Genomic DNA, 26,397 nt, shown 5'->3' on the forward strand with positions numbered 1-26,397 from the left:
GCAGCCCCATAAGGTTGATATTTGCCCAGAAGATAGTTTCTGCTTTATCTCCCACCATCAGGGAACTTAGGTTTATGATTCATTTACTAAATGCCAAATACAAGGGATTTCTTACTTTTCTCAAAATTGACATTCTCCTTGAGAAACCCAGTTGGCCATAGCAAGCACCCTCTTCAATTATCAATATTTACAATGGCAGTGAAGAAAAATCATCCTTCACAGGCTAATATTGCACTGATGAAAATCTCACCTTGCTCTTGAATATGCCCTTTATGTTTCAAAGCACCTTCGTATCTGTTATTTCATTTTATCCACTGAGACACCATGAGAGGTGTCATCACCCCCAGTTTATAAGTAAAGACAAGACACTGAGACCTTACCAGGAACTGTTTAGGTTAGTGACTAGTTCACAGCATTCCTGATGTCTTAAAATAAACCAAGACCCTGATCTACACTATTTTAGGGGAAGCGCCCATGGCTTTGTATTGGCCTTTTTGTTTAGACTGCTGTTCTTCCATCTTGTGGGAAACTGGGAGATCACGTAAGGACACAGGATGTGAAATAAGGGTGTGGTAATCCTCCCACCTGCCTGGGCTGCTTCCCAGCAGGGCCCCAGCAGGTGCCTGATGGAGGGAACAGGAACAGGAGGGAGCTCACGGAAAAGGCACGTTACTTACTGAGCAGGACTGTAGGTTGAGGCTCACAAGCTCATGGCAGTAATTCTGAATGTGTTTCAGAGCTTCGTCTTCCAGCTGAGTGAATGGAGAAAACAAAAGAGAGATGGAACCAGGTGAGGGGACAGCAGGGCACTGCTCTGGTCCAACCTAACAAATTCCATAATCACATCCGCACACCGAACATGAGATACGCGTTGGACAAGCCAGGCCGTGAGGACCCCCGTACCTGCGTGCAGCCCCTCAGCAGCAGGGCTCTCAGGCTGCGACAACCCCGCACCAGGGCCTCGACGCCGTCCCTCGTGACCTGATCGCACCACGACAGGTTCAGGTACTCCAGCTGCCGACAGCCCTCACTGAAGAACAGGAAACAAAACCACACGTGTGCAGTGCATCCCGCAGAGAGTTTAGGACCAACTCTGAGCTTCGTAGCCCACAAGCAGTTCAGGGGAGAGAGACCTCTGTGACCCGAGTTGCCCACTTCCTGCTCCAATGGGACCATGAGAAAGGTTCAGACACACCAAAATGCTCAGAGCTTTGGGTATTTCTCATGACCACTAACAACAGGTACTCTTACCTGATCCCCTTTAAGGAGCTGTTTGTAATGGACACACAGGAAGTCAGATCCAGATGTTTCAGCTTGGAACAGAATCTGCTAAGGCTGTAACACGTGCTGAAAAAAATCACATGCACTAAAGGTATTTTCAACCACCTTTCTCTCCCCTCACTCTCCCCACGGCCAACCAGTCACCAAAGTAATTTCCACTACTTACCTGTCAGTGATTTTTGTGCACCCATTGAGGTTTAAATGTTCAATGTTTCGGCAGTTCTGTGCAAAGGTCCTAAAATGAGAAAACATTTTTAAACTCCCTGCAAGTTGCTAGGCAGCCACTAGAGGGCATGTATAACCATTTACATTTAGAACAATTCTCTTCAAAATTTTATTTTATTGTGGAAAGGATACTTAACATGAGATCTACTCTCTTAAGTTTGTAAGTGTATAATATGTAATTGTTGACTACAGCTACTAGTCTTCTTCAAACTCTGATGAGCACATGAAACAACTGAGGTTCTTCTCATAGTGCAGAATCTGATGGTAGATCTAGGCAAACTGCTTGGTAGTCTGCATTTCTAAGAAGCTCCCGAGTGATAACTAGGGCTGCTACTCTAGGGACACCACTTTGGGAAGCAAAGCCCTAGACTGACTACATATCAGTTAAAACTCTTTTCACTCAGATTTTGGCGGTCATCTGAGAGGAGAGGTCTGGTTCCCTGTTCCTTCCCCTCTGTAGAAAAATCAGCTGGCAGCAAGGGGGCTTGAGTCTTGTGCCATGCTGTCACTTGGTTAACCCAGGGCCCTTCTGGAGAAACCATCTCTGGCCACTGATGGGGTCAGTAATTGATCAGTATCAAGAACCATCATTTACTGATGAAGACACTGAGCCATGAAGGGTGATGTCCTCAGTGATTTGTGGGTTGGCAGCAAGGCCAGAAGCAGAAAATTAAACATCCCTTACTCACCACTTACTCCTTAACATATTCAGCAAGGACTGGCTCAGGTCATCTGCATTTTCCTGAAATATGGCTTCTGCAGTATCTTATAGGATTGAATCCTGATGCTTCCATGCATACCCCTAAGTCTCCAAAACCTGGCCTCAAACCAGATGTCATTCTTACCTGTTACTTCCGCTCTGCTATGGTACAAGGAAAGGGAACTCAGCCGGAGCCTGGTGGACTCCCTGAGCTGAGGATATGGAGCCAAAAGTCTGAGCAAGGCAATCAGAGGTATCAGAGAAGAGTACAAGAATGGAGAAAACATCAGAGATCTGCAGAGCGTTCCCCTCAGGAATTCAGTACAGTACTAGTCAGAGTGAGCATGAGAGGAAATTACCCAAAGCCAGGGAAAGACTCAACAAGCAGCATTAGAGGGGACAACAGCCAGAGCTCGCCCAGGGCCATGAATAGTACCCATTCCCACCAGACAACAGCACTGGGTAGAGTACTGAGAAGCATCTTGCTTCAGGAGTGGAGTACAATTATCCCTAGACTAACCACGGCTTTGGTCCAACCTAACCAATTAAAAAAAAAAAAAAAGATCTCAAAGGAACTATGTCCAAGTAACTCAACTGCATCTCAGAACAAAACTCAAGTATATTTATAGGAATACAAAAATATTCTGCACCCAAAGTAACATTCACAATGCCTGGCACTGAACAAAAAATTACCATCCATTCAAAGAAGAGGGAAAATATATCCATAATGAGGAGGAAATTCAATCTATCAAAGCTGACCCAGAACTGACACAGATATTAGAAATAGCAGACAAAGGCATTAAAAGTTATCATAACTATGTTCTGTAGAATACAGTTCTATGAAGCTGGAGTGAAGATGTTACATTAAACACCTCATGTTATATACAGACATGAAAGATATAAAAAAAGATACAAATTAAACTTTTAAATATGAAAACCACAATGGCTGAGATGAAAACTTACTGGATGGGATTAACAGCAGATTAGACATTGTGGAAGAAAAGATTAGTGAACTTACAAGACACAGCAGAAGAAAGTATCCAAAATAAAATATGGAAAGAAAACAAGAAAGAAAGAACAGAGCATGAAAGAACTGTGGGACAGCTTCAAACAACCTAATGAACGTGTAAGTGGAGTCCCTAAAGAATGGGAGATAGAGTGGGGTGGGGGGAAGAAATCTGAAGAAATAATGGTCAAAAGTTTTATGAAAATTATAAACCTACAAATCCACGAAACTCAAAAAATTCCAAGCACAAGAAACATGAAGGAAAATCCACCAAGGCATAGCTTGACCAAATTGGTCAAAACCAGTGACAGAAAAAACATTAAAAGGACCCAGAGAAAAAAGATATGCCTAATACAGAGGAATAAAATAAGGGTGATAGAAGATTTCTCACTGATAACAAAAAAAGCAAGAAAACAGAGGAGTAGCATCTTTAAAATAGTGAAAACAAAAAACTGTCAACACAGAATTCTATATTCAGCAAAAATATTTTTCAAAACTGAAGGGAAAATAAAGATTTTATTCAGGCACAAGTGTTGGAAAAATTCATCAGGTATGCAGTGCAAGAAATCTTAAAGAATATTCTTTAAGCAGAAAAAAAAAGACATAAGATGAAAATTGGTGTCTACACAAATGAAGGATACTGGAAATAGTAACCACTTGAGTACAGAGAGCCGATTTTTTAATTATTTAAATCTCTTTTAAAATAATTGACTGTTAAAACAAAAATACTAACAATCTAGTGTGGATTTCATACCATATTTGGAATTTTAAAGTGTATGGCAATAACAGCATGAAGGCTGAGCAAAGGAAAATGGAAGTAAGATGTAATATAATTTTAGGGTAGACTATAATAACTTTAAAATCTACAATGTAAACTCAAAAATAACCACTAAGATTACAAAATAATGAGTTATAGCTACTAGGCCAAAAAAAATGATATCAAATGTAATCATAAAAAATACTCAACCTAGGGGCTTCCCTGGTGGCGCAGTGGTTGAGAGTCCACCTGCTCATGCAGGGGACACAGGTTCGTGCCCCGGTCCGGGAAGATCCCACATGCTGCGGAGCAGCTAGGCCCATGAGCCATGGCCGCTGAGCCTGTGCGTCCGGAGCCTGTGCTCCACAACGGGAGAGGCCACAACAGTGAGAGGGCCGTGCACCGCAAAAAAAAAAAAAAAAAAAAAAAAATCTCAACCTAAAAGAAGGCAGGGCTTCCCTGGTGGCACAGTGGTTAAGAATCCTCCTGCCAACGCAGGAGACACGGGTTTGAGCCCTGGTCCGGGAAGATCCCACATGCTGTGGAGCAACTAAGCCCATGCACAACTACTGAGCCTGTGCTCTAGAGCCTGCAAGCCACAACTACTGAGCCCACACATCACAACTACTGAAGCCTGTGTGCCTAGAGCCTGTGCTCCACAAGAGAAGCCACCACAATGAGAAGCCCACGCACTGCAATGAAGAGTAGCCCCTACTAGCCACAACTAGAGAAAAGCCTGTGCACAGCAATGAAGACCCAATGCAGCCAAAAATAATTAACTTAAAAAAATACATATATGTTACAAGGAGCTTCCACATTAAGAAACTAGAAAAAAAGAAGACCAAATGAAACCCAAAAAAAGGAACTAATAAAGACCAGAGAGGAAATCAATGAAGTAGAAAACATAAAAACAATGAAAAAAAATCAATGACATCCAAAGCTGGTTCTTTGAGAATATCAACAAAATTAATAAACCTCTAGCTAGACTGACCAGGAAAAAAAGACAAAAATTACCAATGTCAGAGAAATTTACTCATCTTTACTCTTTAAAAATTGGTATTAATGTCAGTAAAAAATTCAAAGAATATATATATTGCAATAGGCACTATACAATCATTGTGATTTTTATTAGACGTGGCAACTACTTTCATATAGTAAAAACAAACAAAAAACCAAACAAAATTACTCAAATCAAGAATAAAGAGAGGAGATATCACTACAGATTTTACAGATATTAAAATGATAGTAAGAGGGTATTACAACTTTATGCCAAAAGTTCTAGAACTTAGATGAAATGGACAAAATCTTTGAAAGGTAAAAACCACCAAAGCTTACTCAAGAAGGAATTAAAAACCTGAACAGTTCTATATATATTAAGAGAAATAGAATTTGCAGTTAAAACCCTTCCACAAAAGAAACCTGCAGGCCCAGCTGGCCTCAATGGTGAATTCTACCAAACATTTAAGAAAAACAATACAAATTCTACATAAACTTTTCCAAAAAAACTGAAGAGGAGAAAACACATTTCAACTCATTCTATAAGGCTAGTAGTACCTTGATACCTAAACCAGACAAAAATATCACAAGAAAAGTAAACCACAGAACAATATCCCTCACAAACTCAGAGGTAAAAAATTTTAACAAAATTTTAGCAAATAGGATCCAACAACATGTTAAAAATACAGTACATGACAACTCAAGAGGGACTTATCTGAAGGGTGGAAGGTTGGTTTAACATTCAAACTTCAACCAATGTAGGAAGAAGGGAATCAAGATGGAGGAGTAGGAGGATGTGGAGCTCACCTCCCCCTATGAACGCATCAAAAATACGTCTACATGAGGAAAAATTCTCACAGAAAACGAACTAGAAACTGGCAGAACTCCTAAACAACCAAAGATGCAAGAAAAATCTCCATGTAACTGGGTAGGACAAAAAAAAAAAGGCAGGGGCCACAGGGTGGGGGGAGGGCACCAGGTAAGGATCTGAACCCCTGGGAAGGATCTGAAAGGAAGAGAAAGTCCACACCAGTGGACCCTTGCCCTGGGAAGGGAGCAAGTCGACTCACTATCTGGGCATCCCAGGCCTGGGGTCTTGCAAAAGGAGACAAAAAGCACCCTTGCCTGCTGGGAATCCACTGAGGCAAACAGAAGGGCTGGAGTAGCCTAGTCTCTACTTGTGAAGAGTGTGCACGTTCTGGCTTGCTAACCATCAGGGCGGAGAGAGCCTTGCACTGGCGGCTGCTGCCTTGCTGCACTTCCCAACCTGAAGGGGCGAACACCTCGGCCCTGCTCACTCCATGCCACATCCTGGCGTGAGACCTGGGCAAAGATTCGGTCTAGCTATGCAGATACACACCTAGGGTGTGATCCAGGCAGAGCAGCACATACCACTGTCAACATTCACATAGGGCAGCGGGTCTAGCTGCAGCAGACACTGTATGTGTGCGCGCTGGGGAGCACTACAAGAATGTGCAGCAGCTAAGAGCTGAATCCCAGGCAGGTAGGCCCAGGGCAGCAGTATGTAGCATATCACTTTCCAGCAAGAGCACTCTGACTCCACCCAAGGGCTCCACCTCTAGCTTAGCCCTAGATCTGGGGCAGACAGGTCCTGTGAGAAGACCACCACAGAGGCAGCCCAGATCTCAGGTGGCAGCACAGCCACCTCAATTCCTGCAGCCACAATGCCCTGGCCCCGGGCCCCAGCCTATTTCACACCATGGCCTTGCACTAGATCTGGGATAAACACAACAGAGAAAGGGATGCAACCTTGGGCCGCTTCAGAGCGGAAATGCCGATGCTACATAGGTGTTACACAGGTTTGCAGTGACCACACAGGCCTCACCTGCTTCAGCAATAAGCTCCTTTGGCGCAGGACATGCCCTCAAGGACAATGGAGCCTGATCAAACCTGACCCTCAGAGTTTTTACTCCAAAATCCGGGGAGCAGACCCTGCCCTCGACAGGGTAGTGACAATGATGAAGCAAACAGAAAGCCCCGCATCACATCCAGCACAAGCTCAAGACACTACAACACCAAACACAGCCACTATCTGTGTTTGTACCCTATCAAGGGTATACCACCCAGTACACTCTGAGGAAAGATGTGGCTGGCATCCATACCAAAACCAGCCCTCACACCAAAAACACTGGACACAAACTGTCCACACACAGATGCTCCCACATAAAAACAGCCCTTCAAAACCACAGATGTTTCTCCTAAATTCAGAGACAAAGAAAGTTAAGTAAAATGAAAAAGCAGAGGAACTACTACCAATTAAACAGTGACAGAAATCTCCTGAAAGAAAAAATAATGTCTACTAGACCCCAAGTTCAAAAAGGAGATAATAAAAAAAGACAAAGGAATCAAGAAGGATTAGCAATAGAAATATACAGCAAGGTCACTGTAACAAGGAACTAGAAACTATAAAGATGAACTACTCAAAAGCAGACAATCCAATTGCTGAGAAAAGCCAATCTAGAAACAATGGAGAGCAGACTAAAAGACACAGAAGAATAAATAAGTGATCTGGAAAACAGAATAATGGAAACCACCCAATAGAAGAGCAGACAGAAAGACAAATGAAAAAAACTGAAAGCAACATATGAGATCTATGGGATAATATAAAGCATGCCAACCTACACATGATAGGGGTTCTGGAGGAGAAATGAAAGAGGGGGATGGAAAATGTATTTAAAGAAATTATGGGAGATTGGATCAAGATGGTGGAGAAGTAGGACGTGAAGCTCACCTTCTCCCACAAATACATCTACATGTGGAACACTTCTCACAGAACATCTACTGAATGCTGGCAGAAGACCTCAAACTTCCAAAAAGGCAAGAAACTCCCCCATGTACCTGGGTAGGGTAAAAGAAAAAAAAAAGAGAGAGAAAAATCGAGACGCAACTTGCACCCCTGGGAGGGAGCTGTGAAAGAAGAAAGGTTTCCACACACTGGGAAGTCCCCTCACTGGGGAGATCAGCTGGGACAGAGGGGGAGCTTCAGAGCCTTGGAGAGGAACACAGCAATCGGTTGCAGAGGGCAAAGTGGAGAGAGACCTGCACAGAAGATCAGTGCCAACCAGCACTCCCTGGCCTGAGACGCTCATCTGCTGGGACAGGAGAGGCTGGGTGCAGAGGCTCGGGCTTCGGAGGTCAAATCTGGAGGAAAGGACTGGGGCTGGCTGCATGGAGACAGCCTGAGGGGGCTAGGGTGTGGTGAGACACAACCAGCAGAGTATGGGAGGAGGCCTGGGCCCACCAGAGAGGCAGGGTGCAACTGTTGGGGGGCACGCAAAGGGCAGGCCACCATAGGAGATTCTTTCTCCATGAGCTCCCTCAGGCAGCAGGGAACCACCTACACAAGCTCCAGGGGCTGGTGTGAGCCACTGCACTGCCATCTCAGACCCCAGAGGCAGGCGCAGACCGCCGCTGCCACAGAGGGTCCCGTGACCAGGCACCAACTCCTGCCCCCAACTCCCTGGGAGCAACCATGACCACTGCTGAGGGTACCGCAACCCAGTGCCAACCACTGCCCTCCCCTCCCCAGGAGTGAACACAGCCCGCCACCACTGCCACCAAGGGTCCCGTGACCAAGAGCCAACCACTGTCCCTGCCTTCCTGGAAGCATGAATGGAACACGCACCTGCACACCCCCTATCAAGGGGATAACAACCAGCACACATGGAGGAAAGGGACAGCAAGCATCCAAACCAAAAACAGCCCTCACAGCAAAAAACTATTGAACCTACACAAGCTATGCAGGGATGCTCCTGCATATAAACAGCCCTCCGTGACCACAGTAGATAAGTGTTTCTCCTAAACTCACAAAGTAAGAGAAATATAAGCAAAATGAAAAAGGAGAGGAACCATTCCCAGTTAAAAGACCCAGAGAATTCCCCTGAAGGAACAAACAATGAAACAGACCTCTTCAGTCTAACAGACACTGAGTTCAAAAAGGAGCTAATGAAAATACTGAAGGAATCAAGAAAGGCTACTGATAGAAATGCACATTACTGTAAAAAGGAACTAGAAACTATAAGGAGGAGCCAAGAAATATTAGAAAACTCATTTGCCAAGATGAAAGCTGAGCTAAAGGCACTGAATGGCCGAATAAATAATGCAGAGGAAAGAATAAGTGATCTGGAAGACAGAATAATGGAAATTACCCAATCAAAACAGCAGACAGCAAATGAAAAGAAATAAAAGCAATATGAGACCTATGGAATAATACAAAACATGCCAATCTATGAATAATAGGGATTCCAGAAGGAAAAGAAAGAGAAAAGGGGATTGAAAATCTATTTGAAGAAATTATGGCTGAAAACTTTCCAAACCTAAAGGAGGAAACAGATATCCAGATATAGGAAGCATGGAGGGTCCCAAACAAGATGAACCCAAACAGACATATATCAAGACATATTATAATAAAAATGGGAAAGTTAAAGATAAAAAGAAGATCCTAAAGGCAGCAAGAAAAAACCAAAGAGTTAATTACAAGGGAACCCCCATAATGCTACCAGCTGATTTCTCTACAGAAACACTGCAGGACAGAAGGGAGTGGCAAAATATATTCAAAGTCTTGAAAGGGAAAAATCTGCAACCTAGAATACTCTACTCAGCCAGATAATCATTTAGAATAGAAGAAGAAATAAAGAATTTTTCAGACAAGCAAAAACTAAAAGAATACAGCAATAATAAACCTATTCTAAAAGAAATATTGGGGCTTCCCTGGTGGTGCAGTGGTTGAGGGTCTACCTGCCAATGCAGGGGACATGGGTTTGTGCCCCGGTCCAGGAAGATGCCACATGCCATGGAGTGGCTGGGCCCGTGAGCCATGGCTGCTGAGCCTGCACATCCGGAGCCTGTGCTCCACAACAGGAGAGGCCACAACGAGGAAATAATAATTGGAAAGTAAATCACTTAAATTAGCCAGTATACAGATCAAAAAGAGAAAACAAAACCAAAAAAAAAACTGTGAGAGTGACGATAAATACAAGGAACAGCAAAAGGATAAACATGAAGATGTAAAAATGGACATCAAAATCATAAAAGGTGGTGAAGCAGAGTAAGAATATGCAGATTCCTTTTTTAAAAATGTATTTGCGCCTATATGACTATCAGTCTAAAGCAAGCAGATATAGGAAGGAGTTAACATACTTGAAAAACAGGGCAACCACAAATCAAAAACATACAGTAGGTTCACAAAAACCAAAAAGAGAACACAAGCATAAAATAAAAGGAGATCATCAAACCACAAAAAGAAAAACAAAAAGAGAAAGGAACAAAGAAGAAAGAATCAACTGGAAAGCAAGGTTTAATATGGCAATAAATATATATGTATCAACAATTACCTTAAATGTCAACAGCCTTAATGTTTCAATCAAAAGACATAGAGTGGCAGAATGGATCAAAAAAAAAGAAAAAGCCTACAATATGCTGCCTACAAGAGACCCACCTTAGGGCAAAGGACAGACATACATTGAAAGTGAGGGGATTGGGCTTCCCTGGTGGTGCAGTGGTTAAGAATCCACCTGCCAATGCAGGAGACACAGGTTCAAGCCCTGGTCCGGGAAGACCCCACAAGCCATGGAGCAACTAAGCCCATGAGCCACAACTACTAAGCCTGTGCTCTAGAGCCCGCGAGCCACAGCTACTGAAGCCTGCATGCCTAGAGCCTGTGCTCCGCAACAAGAGAAGCCATCGCAATGAGAAGCCCACGCACCGCAACGAAGTGTAGCCCCCGCTCACCGCAACTAGAGAAAGCCGCGCACAACAACAAAGACCCAACGCAGCCATAAAAAAATAAATAAATAAAGTTAAAAGAAAGTGAGGGGATGGAAAAAGATATTTCATGGAAATGGAAATAACAAGCAAGTGGGAGTTACAATATTCATATCAGACAAAATAGACTTTAAAGCAAAGGCTATAAAGAAAGATAAGGAAGGACACTCCATGATGATAAAAGGATCAACACAAGAAGAGGATTTTACACTCGTCAACATATATGCACCTAATATAGGAGCACACAAATACATAAAACAAATACTAACAGACATAAAAGGAGAAACTGACAGGAATTCAATAACAGTAGGAGACTTTAACACCCCACTCACATCAATGGACAGATCTTCTAGACAGAAAATCAATAAGGCAACAGAAGTCCTAAATGATAGAACAGATAGATTTAATTGATATTTTCAGGACATTACATCTAAAAACAAACAAACAAAAAACAGAACACATTCTTTTCAAGTGCATATGGACTGACCACATACTAAGGCACAAAACTAACCTCAACAGATTTAATAGTATAGAAATTATTTCAATGGACTTCCCTAGTGGCACAGTGGTTAAGACTCCACGCTCCCAATGCAGGGGGCCTGGGTTCGATCCCTGGTCCAGGAACTAGATACCACATGCATGGCACAACTAAGAGTTTGCATGCTACAACTAAGGAGCCCATGTGCTGCAACTAAGGAGCTGGTGAGCCACAACTAAGGAGTCTGCCTGCCACTACCAGAACCTGACACAACCAAATAAATAAATAAATAAATGTATATTCTTAAAAAAAAATAAGACAAGCCTCTCACCCTTAAAAAAAAAAAAAAAGAAAAATTATTTCAAGACTTCAAGACTCTTCTCTGACCACAATGGCATGAAACTAGAAATCAACCACAGGTTTCATTGTGACAAGGGGCACAAAACTTGTGGCCTTCCTATGAACAAATACCAAACATGTGTTCCCCTGCACTTCCATGTGGCTTCTGGGCAGGGCCACTGGGACAGGGCTCAATACTGGAAGAAAAGCTACAGTATTTAGTGGGGGAGTTTGCCACCTAGAGCCATGGTTCATGTATGGGCAAGTCATGAGTGGTCTTACAAACATAAAGGCTTTGAACCTCTCTTTTCAAGGAGAAAGAAAAAAGAACAACAGATTCCAACTATATGCCATTCTGGAAAAGGCAAAACTATTGAGACAATAAAAAGATCAACGGTCGCCAGGAGTTTGGGAGAAAGGGGAGATGAATACACAAAGCATATAAGTTTTTATGAGCAGTGAAAATACTTTGAATGACATTATAATGATGCATATATGTCATTATACTTTTGTCCAAAATAGAATGTGCAACACTATTCACTTAATTAAAGTGAACCCCTAAGGTGGACTTTGGTGGGTATGATGTGTCAATGAAGTTCATCCCTGTTTTTTTTTTTTTTTTTTTTAAGTACCACTCTGTTGATAATGGCTATGCTTGTGAGGGGAGTGGGTATATGGGGAATTTCTGTACCTTCCTGTCAATTTTGTTGTAAACCAAAACTGCTGTAAAAAAAGTCTCAAAAAAAAATTAACACTCAGGGTAGACGTTTATGGCAAAACATTTGTTTCACTTTTAAGTATACATATTATATATGTATGTGTGTTTGTTGGATTGTGATGGAAAATGTATTTTTTAGATCAGAACAGTTTGCAGGCCACTGTAGTTAGATTATACTGGCAAATAAAGGCACAAATTAACCTCAAAAAAAAAACAATAAAAAGAAAGAAAAGAAATCAACCACAGGAAAAGAAATGAGAAAAAAATGATTACATGGAGATTAAACAACATACTACTAAAAAACCAATGGATCAATGAGGAAATCAAAAAGGGAAATTAAAATACCTTGAGACAAATGACAATAAAAACACAACCACACAAAATCTGTGGGATGCAGCAAAAGCAGTTATTAGAGGGAAATTCATAGAGATACAGGCCTTCCTCAAAAAACAAGAAAAATCTAAAATAAACAACCTACCCTACCACCTAAAAGAATTAGAAAAAGAAGAACAAACAAAACGTAAAGTCAGCAAAAGAAGGAAATAATAAAGATCAGGGAGGAAATAAATAAAATATAGATTAAAAATCAATAGGGCTGGGCTTCCCTGGTGGAGCAGTGGTTGAGAATCTGCCTGCCGATGCAGGGGACACGGGTTCGTGCCCCGGTCTGGGAAGATCCCACATGCTGCGGAGCGGCTGGGCCCATGAGCCATGGCCGCCGAGCCTGCGCGTCCAGAGCCTGCGCTCCGCAACGGGAGAGGCCACAGCAGTGTGAGGCCTGCATACCACAAAAAAAAAAAAAAAATCAATAGGGCTTCCCTGGTGGCGCAGTGGTTGAGAATCTGCCTGCCAATGCAAGGGACACGGGTTCGAGTCCCGGTCTGGGAAGATACCACATGCCGCGGAGCAACTGGGCCCATGAGCCACAACTACTGAGCCTGCACATCTGGAGCCTGTGCTCCACAACAGGAGAAGCCACGACAGTGAGAAGCCCGTGCACCACGATGAAGAGTGGCCCCCGCTCGCCGCAACCAGAGAAAGCCCTCGCACAGAAACGAAGACCCAACGCAGCCAATAAATAAATAAATTTATTTATTTAAAAAGTTTCTCTCAAAATACAAATTTTAAAAAACAAAAAAATCAATAAAACCAAGAGCTGGTTCTCTGAATGGGTAAACAAAATTAACAAACCTCTGGCCAGGCTCACCAAGAAGAAAAGAGAGAGTACCCAAATAAACAAAATAACAAATGAAAAAGAAGAAATCTCAACTGATACTGCAGAAATACAAAAAACTCATAAGAGAACACTATAAACAAATTATATGCCAACAAATATGACAACCTAGAAGAAATGGACAAGTTTCTAGAAACATACAGCCCATAAAAATTTAATCAAGAAGAAACAGATAATTTGAACAGGCCAATCACTAGGACTGAAATAGAATCTGTAATTTTAAAAAAACCTCACTACAAAGGAAAGTCCAGGACCAGATAGATGGCTTCACAGGTAAATTCTACCAAACATACAATTTAGACCGATTCTTCTCAAACTCTTCGAAAAGATTTAAAAGTAGGGAACACTCCCAAAGACTTGTGATGAAGCCACCATCACCCTGATACCAAAACCAGACAAAGGTATCAACAAAAAAGAAAATTACAAGACAATATCACTGATGAATATAGATGCAAAAATCCTCAACAAAATATTAGCAAACCGAATTCAACAACACACACAAAAAGTCGTACACCACGACCAAGTGGGATTCATCCCAAGTTCACAAGGATGGTTCAACATATGCAAATCAATCAATGTAATACATATTAACAACAACAACAAAAAAAAATCAAAAACCACATGATCATCTCAATAGATAAGGAAAAATCATTTGACAAAATTCAACATCCATTCCTGATAAAAACTTTTACCAGGGGCTTCCCTGGTGGTGCAGTGGTTGAGAATCCACCTGCCAATGAAGGGGACATGGTTTCGATCCCTGGTCTGGGAAGATCCCACATGCCGCGGAGCAGCTAAGCCCATGCGCCACAACTACTGAGCCTGTGCGCCACAACCACTGAGCCCACGTGCTGCAACTACTGAAGCCCACGTGCCTAGAGCCCGTGCTCTGCAACGAGAGAAGCCACCACAATGAGAAGCTCACACACTGCAACGAAGAATACTCTCTGCTTGCCACAACCACAGAAAGCCTGCACACAGCAACAAAGACCCAACACAGACAAAAATAAATTAATTAATTAAAAAAAAAAACTCTTACCAATGTGGGTATACAAGGAACATATCTCAACTTAATAAAAGCTATTAATGACAAATCCACAGCCAATATAATACTCAACAATGAAAAACTGATAGTCTTCCTGCTAAAATCTGGAACAAGGATGCCCACTCTCACCATTTCTATTCAGCATAGTAATGGAAGTCCTAGCCACAGCAGTCAGACAAGAAAATGAAACAAAAAGTATCCAAATTCGAAGGGAAGAGGTAAAATTATCACTATAGGCAGATGACATGATACTATATATAGTAAAGACTCCACACAAAAACTACTAGATCTAATAAATGAATTCAGCAAAGTAGCAGGATACAAGATTACCACTCAGAAATCGGTTGCATTTCTTTACACTAACAATGAAATATCAGAAAGGGAATGTAAAAAAAAATACATTTAAAATCACACCAAAAAAAAAAAATAACTAGGAATAAATCTGACCAAGGAGGTGAAAGACTTATACACTGAGAACTACAAAACTTATACACTGAGAACTATAAAACATAGTAAAGGAAATTAAAGAGGATTCGAAGAAATGGAAGATATCCTATGTTCTTGGAATGGAAGAATAACTATTGTTAAAATGGCCACGCTACCCAAAGCAATCTACAGATTTAATGCAATCCCTATCAAATTACCAATGACATTTTTCACAGAACTAGAATAATCCAAAAATTTGTATGGAACCATAAAAGACCCAGAATTGCCAAAGCAATCCTGAGGAGGAAAGAAAAAAAAAAGCAGGAGGCATACCTCGCCCAGACTTCAGACTATACTACAAAGCTACAGTAATCAAAACAGGGTGGTACTGGTATAAAAACAGACATATGGATCAATGGAACAGAACAGAGAGACCAGAAATAAATCCACACACATATGGCCAATTAATCTTTGCCAAAGGAGGCAAGAATATAAAATGTGAAAAAGAAAGTCTCTTCAGCAAGTGGTGCTGGGAAAGTTACAGGTGAATGTAAATCAATGAAGTTAGAACACACCCTCACACTATGCACAAAAATAAACTCAAAATGCCTTAAAGACTTAAACATAAGACATGACACCATAAAACTTCTAGACAGCATAAGCAAAACATTCTCTGACGTAAATGTTTTCTTAGGTCAGTCTCACAAGGCAATAGAAATAAAAACAAAAATAAACAAATGGGACTGAATCAAACTTACAAGCTTTGGCACAGCAAAAAAAAAAGACAACCTACAGAATGGGAGGAAATATTTGCAAATGATGCAATCACCAAGGGCTTAATCTCCAAAATATACAACAGCTCATACACTCAACAACAATAAAAAACAAACAACCTAATCAAAAAATAGGCAGAAGACCTTAAAAGACATTTCTCCAAAGACAACATACAGATGGCTAGCAGGCACATGAAAAGATGCTCAACATCACAAATTATTAGAGAAATGAAAATCAAAACTACAATGAGGAACCACCTCACATCAGTCAGAATGGCCATCATTTAAAAGTCTACAAATAACAAATGGTGGAGAGGGTGTGGAGAAAGGGAACCCTCTTACACTGTCAATGGGAATGTAAGTTGGGGCAGCCACTATGGAAAACAGTATGGAGGTTCCTCAGAAAACTAAAAATCAAATTACCATATGATCCAGAAATCCCACTCCTGGGCATACCCACAGAAAACTATAATTCAAAAAGGCACATGCACCCCTATATTCATAGCAGCATTATTCACAATAGCCAAGACGTGGAAACAACCTAAATGTCCATCAACAGGTGAATGGTTAAAGAATACATGGTACATATATACAATGGACTACTACTCAGCCATAAAAAAGAATGAAATAATGCCATTTGCAGCAACATAGATGTAACTAGAGATTATCATACTAAGTGAAGTCAGAAAAACCAATACCATATGATATCACTTATATGTGGAATCTAAAATGTGGTACAAATGAACCTAGCTATAAAACAGAAACAGACTCACAGACATAGAGATCAGACTTGTGGTTGCCAAGGGGGATGGGAAGAGGGAGAGGGAGAGGGATGGACTGGAAATGTGGGTGGGGTTGGTAGATACAAACTATTACACTTAGAATGGATAAACAACAAGGTCCTACTGTATAGCACAGGGGACTATATCCAATCTCCTGGGATAAACCATAACAGAAAAGAATATTAAAAAATAAGAATGTGTGTGTGTGTGTGTGTGTATATGTATGTATGTATGTATAACTGAGTTACCTTGCTGTACAGCAGAGATTGGCACATTGTAAATCAACTATACTTCAATTAAAAAAAGAAAGAACGAAATCATGGCTGAAAACTTCCCAAACCTAAAGAAGAAAACAGATATCCAGAAAGCATAGAGGGTCCCAAACAAGATGAACCCAAACAGACCCACAACAATACATATAATTAAAATGGCAGAAGTTAAAGAGAGGATTCTAAAGATAGCAAGAGAAAAATAGTCATTTACAAAGGAACCCCCATAAGGCTATCAGTTGATTTCTAGCAGAAACACTGCAGGCCAGAAGGGAATGGCATGATATATTCAAAGTCCTGAAAGGGAAACACCTGCAACCTAGGATACTCTACTGACCAAGGTTATCATTTAGAATAGAAGGAGAAATACAGAATTTCCCAGACGAGCAAAAACTGAAAGAATTCACAATACTAAGTCTACTCTAAAAGAAATATTATAAAGGATCTTCTCTAAATAGAGAAGCAAGAAAGCTATACAAAAGAGAAAATCACAATAGGAAAGGCAAATATATAAAAAGATTGAAGATCACTTAAATAAATTAGTACATAGATTAAAAAACAATCAAAAATTTTGTAGAAGCAATTATAAATACAATAAATAGTAAAAGAAAAAGCATGAAGATGTAAAATAGGACATCAAAAATCACAAAATGTGGGGGAGGGGAGTATAAAAATATAAATCTTGGGAATTCTCTGGCGGTCCAGTTGTTAGGACTCCACACTTCCATTCCAGGGTGCACAGGTTCGATCCCTGGTCCAGGAACTAAGAGCCCGCATGCTGCACGGCACAGCCAAAAAAATTAAATTAAATTAAAATTAAAAAGTAAATCTTTTAGAATGTGTTTGAACTTGTATGACTATTAGTTTAAAGCAAGTAGATATAGTTATGGGTCAGCATACTTAAACTCCAGGGTAAACACAAATCAAAAATATACAGGAGATTTGCAAAAAAAAAAAAACAAAAAGAGGGCTTCCCTGGTGGCGCAGTGGTTGAGAATCTGCCTGCCGATGCAGGAGACACGGGTTCGTGCCCTGGTCCGGGAAGATCCCACATGCCACGGAGCAACTAAGCCCGTGAGCCATGGCCGCTGAGCCTGCCCGTCCGGAGCCTGTGCTCCGCAACGGGAGAGGCCACAACAGTGAGAGGCCTGCATACCGCAAAAAAAACAAAAAAAACAAAAAAAAACAAAAAGAAAGGAACTCAAGCATACTACAAAAGAAGATCATAAAACCAAAAAAGAAGAAGAAATGAACAAAGAAGAACTACAAAAACTGGAAAACAAGAATTAAAATGGCAATAAATACATACCTATTAATAATTACTTTAAATGTCAATGGGCTAAATGCTCCAATCAAAAGACATACAGTGGCAGATTGGATAAAATGTAAGAACCTACAATACGCTGCCTACAAGAGACTCACTTCAGGGGGAAAGACACACACAGAGTGAAAGTGAGGGGATGGAAAAAGATATTTCATACAAATGGAAACGACAAGAAAGTGGGGGTAGCATACTCATTTCAAACAAAGTAGACTTTAAAACAAAGGTCATAAAGAAAGACAAAGAAGGACATTATATAATGATAAACGGTTCAATACAAGAAGATATTACACTCTTTAACATAAATGTACCCAACACAGGAGCACCTAAATAAATAAAATACTAACTGACATAAGGGGAGAAATGGCCCATAATACAGTAATAGTAGGAGACTTTAACACCCCACTGACATCAATGGACAGACCATCCAGACAGAAAATTAGTAAGGAAACAGAGGTCCTAAATAACACAATAGAACAGTAGAACTTAATTGATATCTACAGGATACTACACACACACACAGCCCCAAAGGAATACACATTCTTTTCAAGTATGCATGGAATATTCTCTAGGATAGATTACACACTAGGTCACCAATAAAAGTCTCAACGAATTTAAGAAGCTAGAAATTATTTCAAGCATCTTTTCTGACCACAACCAGAAACTAGAAATCAACCACTGAAAGAAAAAATAAATGAACAAATACATGGAGACTAAATGACATGCTACTAAAAAAACAGTGGGTCAACAATAAGATAAAGAAATCAGAAAATACCTTAAAACAAAAGAAAATGAAAACACAACCTACAAAATCTATGCGACACAGCAAAAGCAGTTCTAAGAGGGAAGTTCATAGTGATACAGGCCTTCCTCAAGAAACAAAAAAACTCTCATATAAGCAAACTAAACTACCACCTAAAAGAATTTTAAAAAGAACAGACAAAAACCCAAAGTCAGGAGAAGGAAGGAAATAACAAAGATCAGAGAGGAAATAAATACAATACAGATTTTTTAAGAAATAGAAAAGATCAGGGACTTCCCTGGTGGTCCAGTGGTTAAGACTCCACACTCCCAATGCAGGGGGCCCGGGTTCGATCTCTGGCTGGGGAACTAGATCCCACATGCATGCCGCAACTAAGAGTCCACATGCCACAACTAGGAGCCCACATGCCACAACTAAGGTCCTGCGTGCCATAACTAAAACCCAGCACAGCCAAAATAAATATAATTTTTTTAAAAAAGAGTTCTCATCACAAGGGGGAAAAATTTTTTTTTAAGAAATAGAAAAGATCAATAAAACCACGAGCTGGTTTTTTGAAAAGTTTTTTAAAAATCGATAAAACTCTAGCCAGTCACCAAGAAGAAAAAGAGTGGACCCAAATAAACAAAATAAGAAATGAAAGAAGAGAAATAACAACTGATACCACATAAATATAAAAAATCATAAGAGAATACTATGAACAGTTAGATGCCAACAAATTCAACAACCTAGAAGAAATGGACAACTTTCTTAAAATATGCAGCCTGTCAAAACTGAGTCAAGAAGAGACAGATAATTTGAACAGACCAATCACTAGAAATGAAATAGAATCTGTAATTTAAAACAACAACAACAACAAAACTTCCCTGTAAACTAAAGGCCAGGACTGGATGGCTTCACTGGGGAACTCTACCAAACATACAAAGAAGAACTTATGCTGATCCTTCTCAAACTCTTCCAAAAGACAGAAGAGAACAATCCCAAAGTCATTCTATGCAGTCACCATCACCCTGATACTAAAACCAGACAAAGACACTACACAAGAAAATTACAGACCAGTATCTTTGATGAATATAGATGCAAAAATCCTCACCAAGATATTAGTGAACCAAATCCAACAACACATAAAAAGGATTATACACCATGATCAAGTTGGATTCATTCCAGAGTTACAAGGATGGTTCAACATATGCAAATCAATCAACGTGATACACCACATCAACAAAAGACAAAAGCCACATGATCATCTCAAAAGACGCAGAAAAAGCATTTGGCAAAATTCAGCATCGTTCATGATAAAATACTCTTACCAAAGTGGGTATACGGGGAACATACCTCAACAAAATAAAGACCATTTATGACAAACCCATAGCCAACATAATACTCAATGGTGAAAAGCTCAAAGACTTCTTGCTAAATTCAGGAACAAGACAAGGATGCCCACTCTCACTTCTACTCAACATAGTACTGGAAGTCCTAGCCACAGCAATCAGACAAGAAACAAAAGGTATCCAAATTGGAGTGGAAGAGGTAAAACCGTCACCATTTGCAGATGACATGATGCTCTATGTAGAGAAGCTTAAAGTTGCCACATAAAAACTATTAGAACTAATAAATGAATTCAGCAAGGTAGCAGGATACAAGAAAAATATACAGAAATCTGCTGCATTTCTTTACACTAACAATGAAATACCAAACAGAGAAAGTAAACTAAAAAATTCCATTTAAAATTGCATCAAAAAAAAAAAAAACACCTAGGAATAAACTTAGCCACGAAGGTGAAAAATTTATATGCTGGGGCTTCCCTGGTGGCGCAGTGGTTGAGAGTCCGCCTGCCGATGCAGGGGATACGGGTTCATGCCCCGGTCCGGGAAGATTTCACATGCTGCGGAGTGGCTGGGCCCGTGAGCCATGGCCGCTGAGCCTGCGCGTCCGGAGCCTGTGCTCCGCAACGGGAGAGGCCACAACAGTGAGAGGCCACGTACTGAAAAAAAAAAAAAAAAAAAAAAAAAAGTAAAAAAAAAATTTATATGCTGAAAACTGTAAAACATTAATAAAGGAAACTGAAAATAATTCAAAGAAATGGAAAGATATCCCATGCTCTTGGATTGGAGGAATTAATACTGTTAAAATGGCCATACTACCCAAAGCAATCTACAGATTTAATGCAATCCCTATCAAAATACCCATGACATTTTTCACAGAACTAGAATAATCCTAAAAATTATATGGAACCACAAAAGACCTAGAATTGCCAAAGCAATCCTGAGGAAAAAGAACAATGCTGGAAGCAGAAGCATAACCCTTCCAGACTTCAGGCTATACTACAAAGCTACAGAAACCAAAACAGTGTGGTACTGGCACAAAAAGAGACATAGAGATCACTGGAACAGAATAGAGAGCCCAGAAGTAAACCCATATACCCACACTCAATTAATCTACAACAAAGGAGGCAAGAATATACAATGGGGAAAAGACACTCTTCAGCAAGTGGTGTTGGGAAGCTGGACGGCAGCATGTAAATCAGTGAAGTTAGAACACTCCCTCACACCATGCACAAAAATAAACTCAAAATGGGTTAAAGACTTAAATATAAGACATGACACCATAAAACTCCTAGAAAAGAGCATAGGCAAAACATTCTCTGACATAAATTGTAGCAATACTTTCTCAGATAATTTTCCCAAAGCAAAAGAAGTAAAAGCAAAAATAAACAAATGGGGCCTAATCAAACTTATAAGCTTTTGCATAGCAAAGGAAACCATGAACAAAATGAAAAAACCACCTACGGAATGGGTGAAAATATTCGCAAACAATGTGACCACCAACAAGGGATTAATTTACAAAATATACAAACAGCTCATACAACTCAATATTTTAAAAAAACATTACAATCAAAAAATTGGCAGAAGACTTAAATAGACATTTCTTCAAAGAAGACATATACATGGCCAAAAACCACATGGAAAGATACTCACATCACTAATTATCAGAGAAATGCAAATCAAAACTACAACGAGGTATCACCTCACAGTGATCAGAATGGCCATAATAAAAAAGTCTACAAACAAGGAATGCTGGAGAGGGTATGGCGAAAAGGGAACCCTCCTACACTGTTGGTGGGAATGTAAATTGGTACAACCACTATGAAGAACAGTATGCAGGTTCCTTAAAAAACTAAAAATAGAGCTACCATATAATCCAGTAATCCCACTCCTGGGCATGTATCTGGAGAAAACCATAATTAGAAAAGATACATGGACCCCAATGTTCATGGTAGCACTGATTACAATAGCCAAGACACGGAAGCAACCTAAATGTCCATCGACAGAGGAATGGATAAAGAAGATGTAGTACATATATACAATGAAATATTACTCAGCCATAAAAAAGAATGAAATAAGCCATTTGCAGCAACATGGATGGAGCTACAGATTATCATACTAAGTGAAGTAAGACTGACAAAGACAAGTATCACATGGTATCACTCATATGTGGAATCTAACTTAAAAACGGATATATGAACTTATTTATAAAACAGAAACAGACTCACAGATTTCAAAAACAAAGTTATGGTTACCAAAGGAGAAATGTGGAGAGGAGGGATAAATTAGAAGCTTGGGATTAACGTACACACACTACTATATATAAAATAGACAACCAACAAGGACCTACTATATAGCACAGGGAACTCTACTCATTATTCTGTAATAACCTATATGGGTAAAGAATCTGAAAAAGAATGAATATATGTATAACTGAATCACTTTGCTGTACACCTGAAACTAACACAATATTTAAACCAACTATACTCCAATAAAAAAAAATTTTTTAAGGCATTGAGGGCTTCCCTGGTGGTGCAGTGGTTAAGAATCTGTCTGCCAATGCAGGGGACACAGGTTCAAGCCCTGGTCCAGGAGGATCCCACATGCCGCAGAGCAACTAAGCCTGTGTGCCACAACTACTGAGCCTGTGAGCCACAACTACTGAAGCCCGCGCTCCTAGAGGCCATGCTCCACAATAAGAGAAGCCACTGCAATGAGAAGCCCGTGCACAGCAATAAAGAGTAGCCCCCACTTGCCACAACTACAGAAAGCCCGCGCTCAGCAACAAAGACCCAACGCAGCCAAAAATAAATTAATTCATTTAAAAAAAGGCGTTGATTGGAAACAAGAAAAACTATCTTCATTTACAGGTTATATGACTGTCTACATAGAAAATCCAAAGTAATCAACAAAAAAGCTACTAAAACTAATGTGAGTCTATTCAGGTTGCAAGATAAAAGATTAACGCACAAAAATCAATTATATTTCTATTTACCAACAATGAATTAAAAATTGAAATAAAAAATGTCATTTACAATAATATTTCATAACACTAAGGGATACATATGACCAAAGATGTGCACAACCTGTGCAATGAAACCTGCAAAACATAATAAATTTAAAGACACCTAAATATATAGAGAGATACACTAGGGTTATGGGTTGGAAGGCTCAGTATTGTTAAGATGTCAATTCTCCCCAAATTGATCTATGGATTCACCATCATCCTAATCAAGATGCCAGCAAGCTCTTTTGCAGAAACTGACAGAAGATTCTATAATTTATATGGAAATGCAACGAATCTAGTCCAACTAAAACAAATTTGAAAATGAATTAAGTTCTAGGACTAATAAAACCTGATTTCAAGACTTATTATAAAGCTACCGTTATTAAGACAGTGTGGTTTGGTGTAAAGATAGGCAAATACATCAATGGAAAATACTGAGAGTACAAAAATAGTCCCATAATTATTTGGACAAATGATTTTCAACAAAGCTACAAAGGCAATTCAGTGGGAAAAGGGTGGTCATTTCAACATATGATGATAGAACTGAACATCATACACACAACAAGTAAGTATCAATCTATACCTCACACCATATACAAAAATCAACTCAAAATGGATCATAGGTCTAAACTACATAACTTCTAGAAACACAGGAGAAAATCTTTATCACCTTGGGTTAGGCAAAGATTTCATATGTAACACCAAAAATATTATTCATAAGAAAAAAATTGATAAATTGAACTTCATCAAAATGAAAAACTTCAAAAGACAGTTAAAAGAATAAAAAGGTAAGCCACAGACTGGGAAAAAAAATATATCTGATAAAGGATTTGTATTCAGAACATATTAAGAACTCTCAGAATTCAGTGTAAGACAACATAAAATCTAATGAAAAACAGGGCAAAACACCAACCAAACATTAGAACAGACACTTCAGCAAAGAAAATATATGGATAGCAAAAAATACATAAAAAGACACTCAACAGCATTAGTCATTAGAGAAATGCAAACTAAAACTACAATGAGATACCACTGTTCACATCCCTGGGAATGGCTAAAATTATAAAAACTGACCCACCAGGTACTGGCAAAGACGTGGAAGAACTGGAAGTATCATACACTCTGGCAGGAATGCAAAATGGTAGAGTTTTTTGAGAAACACTTTGGAAGTTTCTTTTTTTTAAAATTAACTAATTTATTTATTTATTTATTTTTGGCTGTGTTGGGTCTTCCTCGCTGCCTGCGGGCTTTCTCTAGTTGCGGCGAGCAGGGGCTAGTCTTCATTGCGGTGGCTTCTCTTGTTGCAGAGCATGGGCTCTAGGCGCATGTGCTTCAGTAGTTGTGGCATGCGGGCTCAGCAGTTGTGGCTCATGGGCTCTAGAGCGCAGGCTCAGTAGTTGTGGCACACAGGCTTAGTTGCTCTGCGGCATGTGGGATCTTCCAGGACCAGGCCTCGAACCCGTGTCCCCTGCATTGGCAGGCGGATTCTTAATCACTGCTCCACCAGGGAAGCCCTGGAAGTTTCTTAAAAAGTTAAACACACACCTACCAAATGATCTAGCCATTCCAATCCTAGGTATTTACCCAAGAAAAATGAAAACATATGACATACAATGTGTCGCACAAAAATATTTACAGCAGCTTTATGTGTAATGGAGAAAACTGGAAAAAATCCAAATGTCCTTAAACAGATGAATGAATAAATTGCATTATATCCCATACAATGGACTACGACCCATCAATAAAAAGGAATGAACTACTGATAACACACAACATGGATGACTCTTAAAACAATCATGTTAAGTGAAAGAGCTCAAGCAAAAAGGAGTACATACTGTATAATTACATATAAAATTTTAGAAAATGCAAACTAACCTACAGTGACAGAAAGCAGATCAGGGGTTGTCTAGAGATGAAGCAGAGACAGAGGTGGGAGGAAGGGAGGGATTACAAAGGCACAGGAGGAAAACTTTGTGGGACATGAATACATTCATTATCTTAATTACAATGTTAGTTTCATGGGTATATTCATATGCTAAAATGTATCAAATTGTATACTTTAAAGATGCACAGTTTACTGTATCTCAATTATATCTCAATATAGCTATTAAAAATCCATAGGACTGGGGCTTCCCTGGTGGCACAGTGGTTGAGAGTCCGTCTGCTGATGCAAGGGACACGGGTTCGTGCCCCGGTCTGGGAAGATCCCACATGCTGCAGAGCGGCTGGGCCCGTGAGCCATGGCTGCTGAGCCTGTGCGTCTGGAGCCTATGCTCCGCAACAGGAGAGGCCACAGCAGTGAGAGGCCGGCATACCGCAAAAAAAAAAAATCCATAGGACTTCATATATAATGATGGAGCAGGAGTTACAGAGCACATACATGCAAGATCCATTAGAACCAAATTTTAATCAATTATAATTACTACTGTATCTCCAGTGCCTAAATCAGTGCCTGGTATAGGAGAGGCTCAACAAACACCTGTAAACAAATAACACCCACTCACACCAAAACAATACACACGCAGGGGCAGGATAGAGGCCAAAGTTGGTTCTAGATGATTACAATCAAAAAGTGAAGGCAAAACAAAATTCTCTCTGAATCATGATTCTGTGAATATGCTTATCATTATTCCTCACAGTAATCTGACCTCACATATTAAAAATTTATAAAGAGGAGCTTCAAGATGGCGGAAGAGTAAGACGCGGAGATCTCCTTCCTCCTCACAGAGACATCAGAAATACATCTACACGTGGAACTTCTCCTATAGAACACCCACCGAACGCTGGCAGAAGACCTCAGACCTCCCAAAAGGCAAGAAACTCCCCACGTACCTGGGTAGGGCAAAAGAAAAAAGAATAAACAGAGACAAAGAATAGGGACGGGACCTAAACCAGTGGGAGGGAGCCGTGAAGGAGGAAAGGTTCCCACACACTAGAAGCCCCTTCGCGGGCGGAGACCGTGGGTGGCGGGGGGCGGGGGGGGAAGCTCCGGAGCCACAGACGAGAGCGCAGCCACAGGGTGCGGAGGGCAAAGCGGATAGATTCCCGCAGAGGATCGGTGCCGACCGGCACTCACCAGCCCGAGAGGCTTGTCTGCTCCCCCGCCGGCCGGAGCGGGCAGGGACCGGGAGCTGAGGCTTGGGCTTCAGTCGGATCCCAGGGAAAGGTCTG

The 26,397-nt window shown here is 40.4% G+C and overlaps 1 protein-coding gene and 1 pseudogene across 6 annotated transcripts in view; one reads left to right on the plus strand and one right to left on the minus strand.

Annotated features, from left to right (window-relative positions):
* Positions 1-26,397, minus strand: part of FBXL2 (F-box and leucine rich repeat protein 2) — a 94,754-nt gene that overhangs the window by 15,390 nt on the left and 52,967 nt on the right. For 3 of the 6 annotated variants that reach the window (XR_010835013.1, XR_010835014.1, XM_059077391.2), the window contains exons 6-9: positions 1,448-1,516; positions 1,252-1,347; positions 904-1,030; positions 678-752 (exon numbers count right to left, since the gene is read on the minus strand). Coding sequence is in view for 3 of the 6 variants with exons in the window: in XM_059077391.2 (XP_058933374.1) it covers positions 678-752; positions 904-1,030; positions 1,252-1,347; positions 1,448-1,516 (367 nt within the window). In the remaining 3 variants the exon portion in view is untranslated. Of the gene's footprint in view, positions 1-677; positions 753-903; positions 1,031-1,251; positions 1,367-1,447; positions 1,517-26,397 lie in introns of all 6 variants that reach the window. The other 3 variants (XR_010835015.1, XM_067005831.1, XM_067005832.1) reach the window with 1 other exon arrangement.
* LOC131764714 (small nucleolar RNA SNORA11) lies at positions 11,619-11,707 on the plus strand (annotated as a pseudogene).

Source organism: Kogia breviceps, chromosome 10, assembly GCF_026419965.1.
Source record: "Kogia breviceps isolate mKogBre1 chromosome 10, mKogBre1 haplotype 1, whole genome shotgun sequence".
In the NCBI taxonomy this organism is placed as follows: Eukaryota; Metazoa; Chordata; class Mammalia; order Artiodactyla; family Physeteridae; genus Kogia; species Kogia breviceps.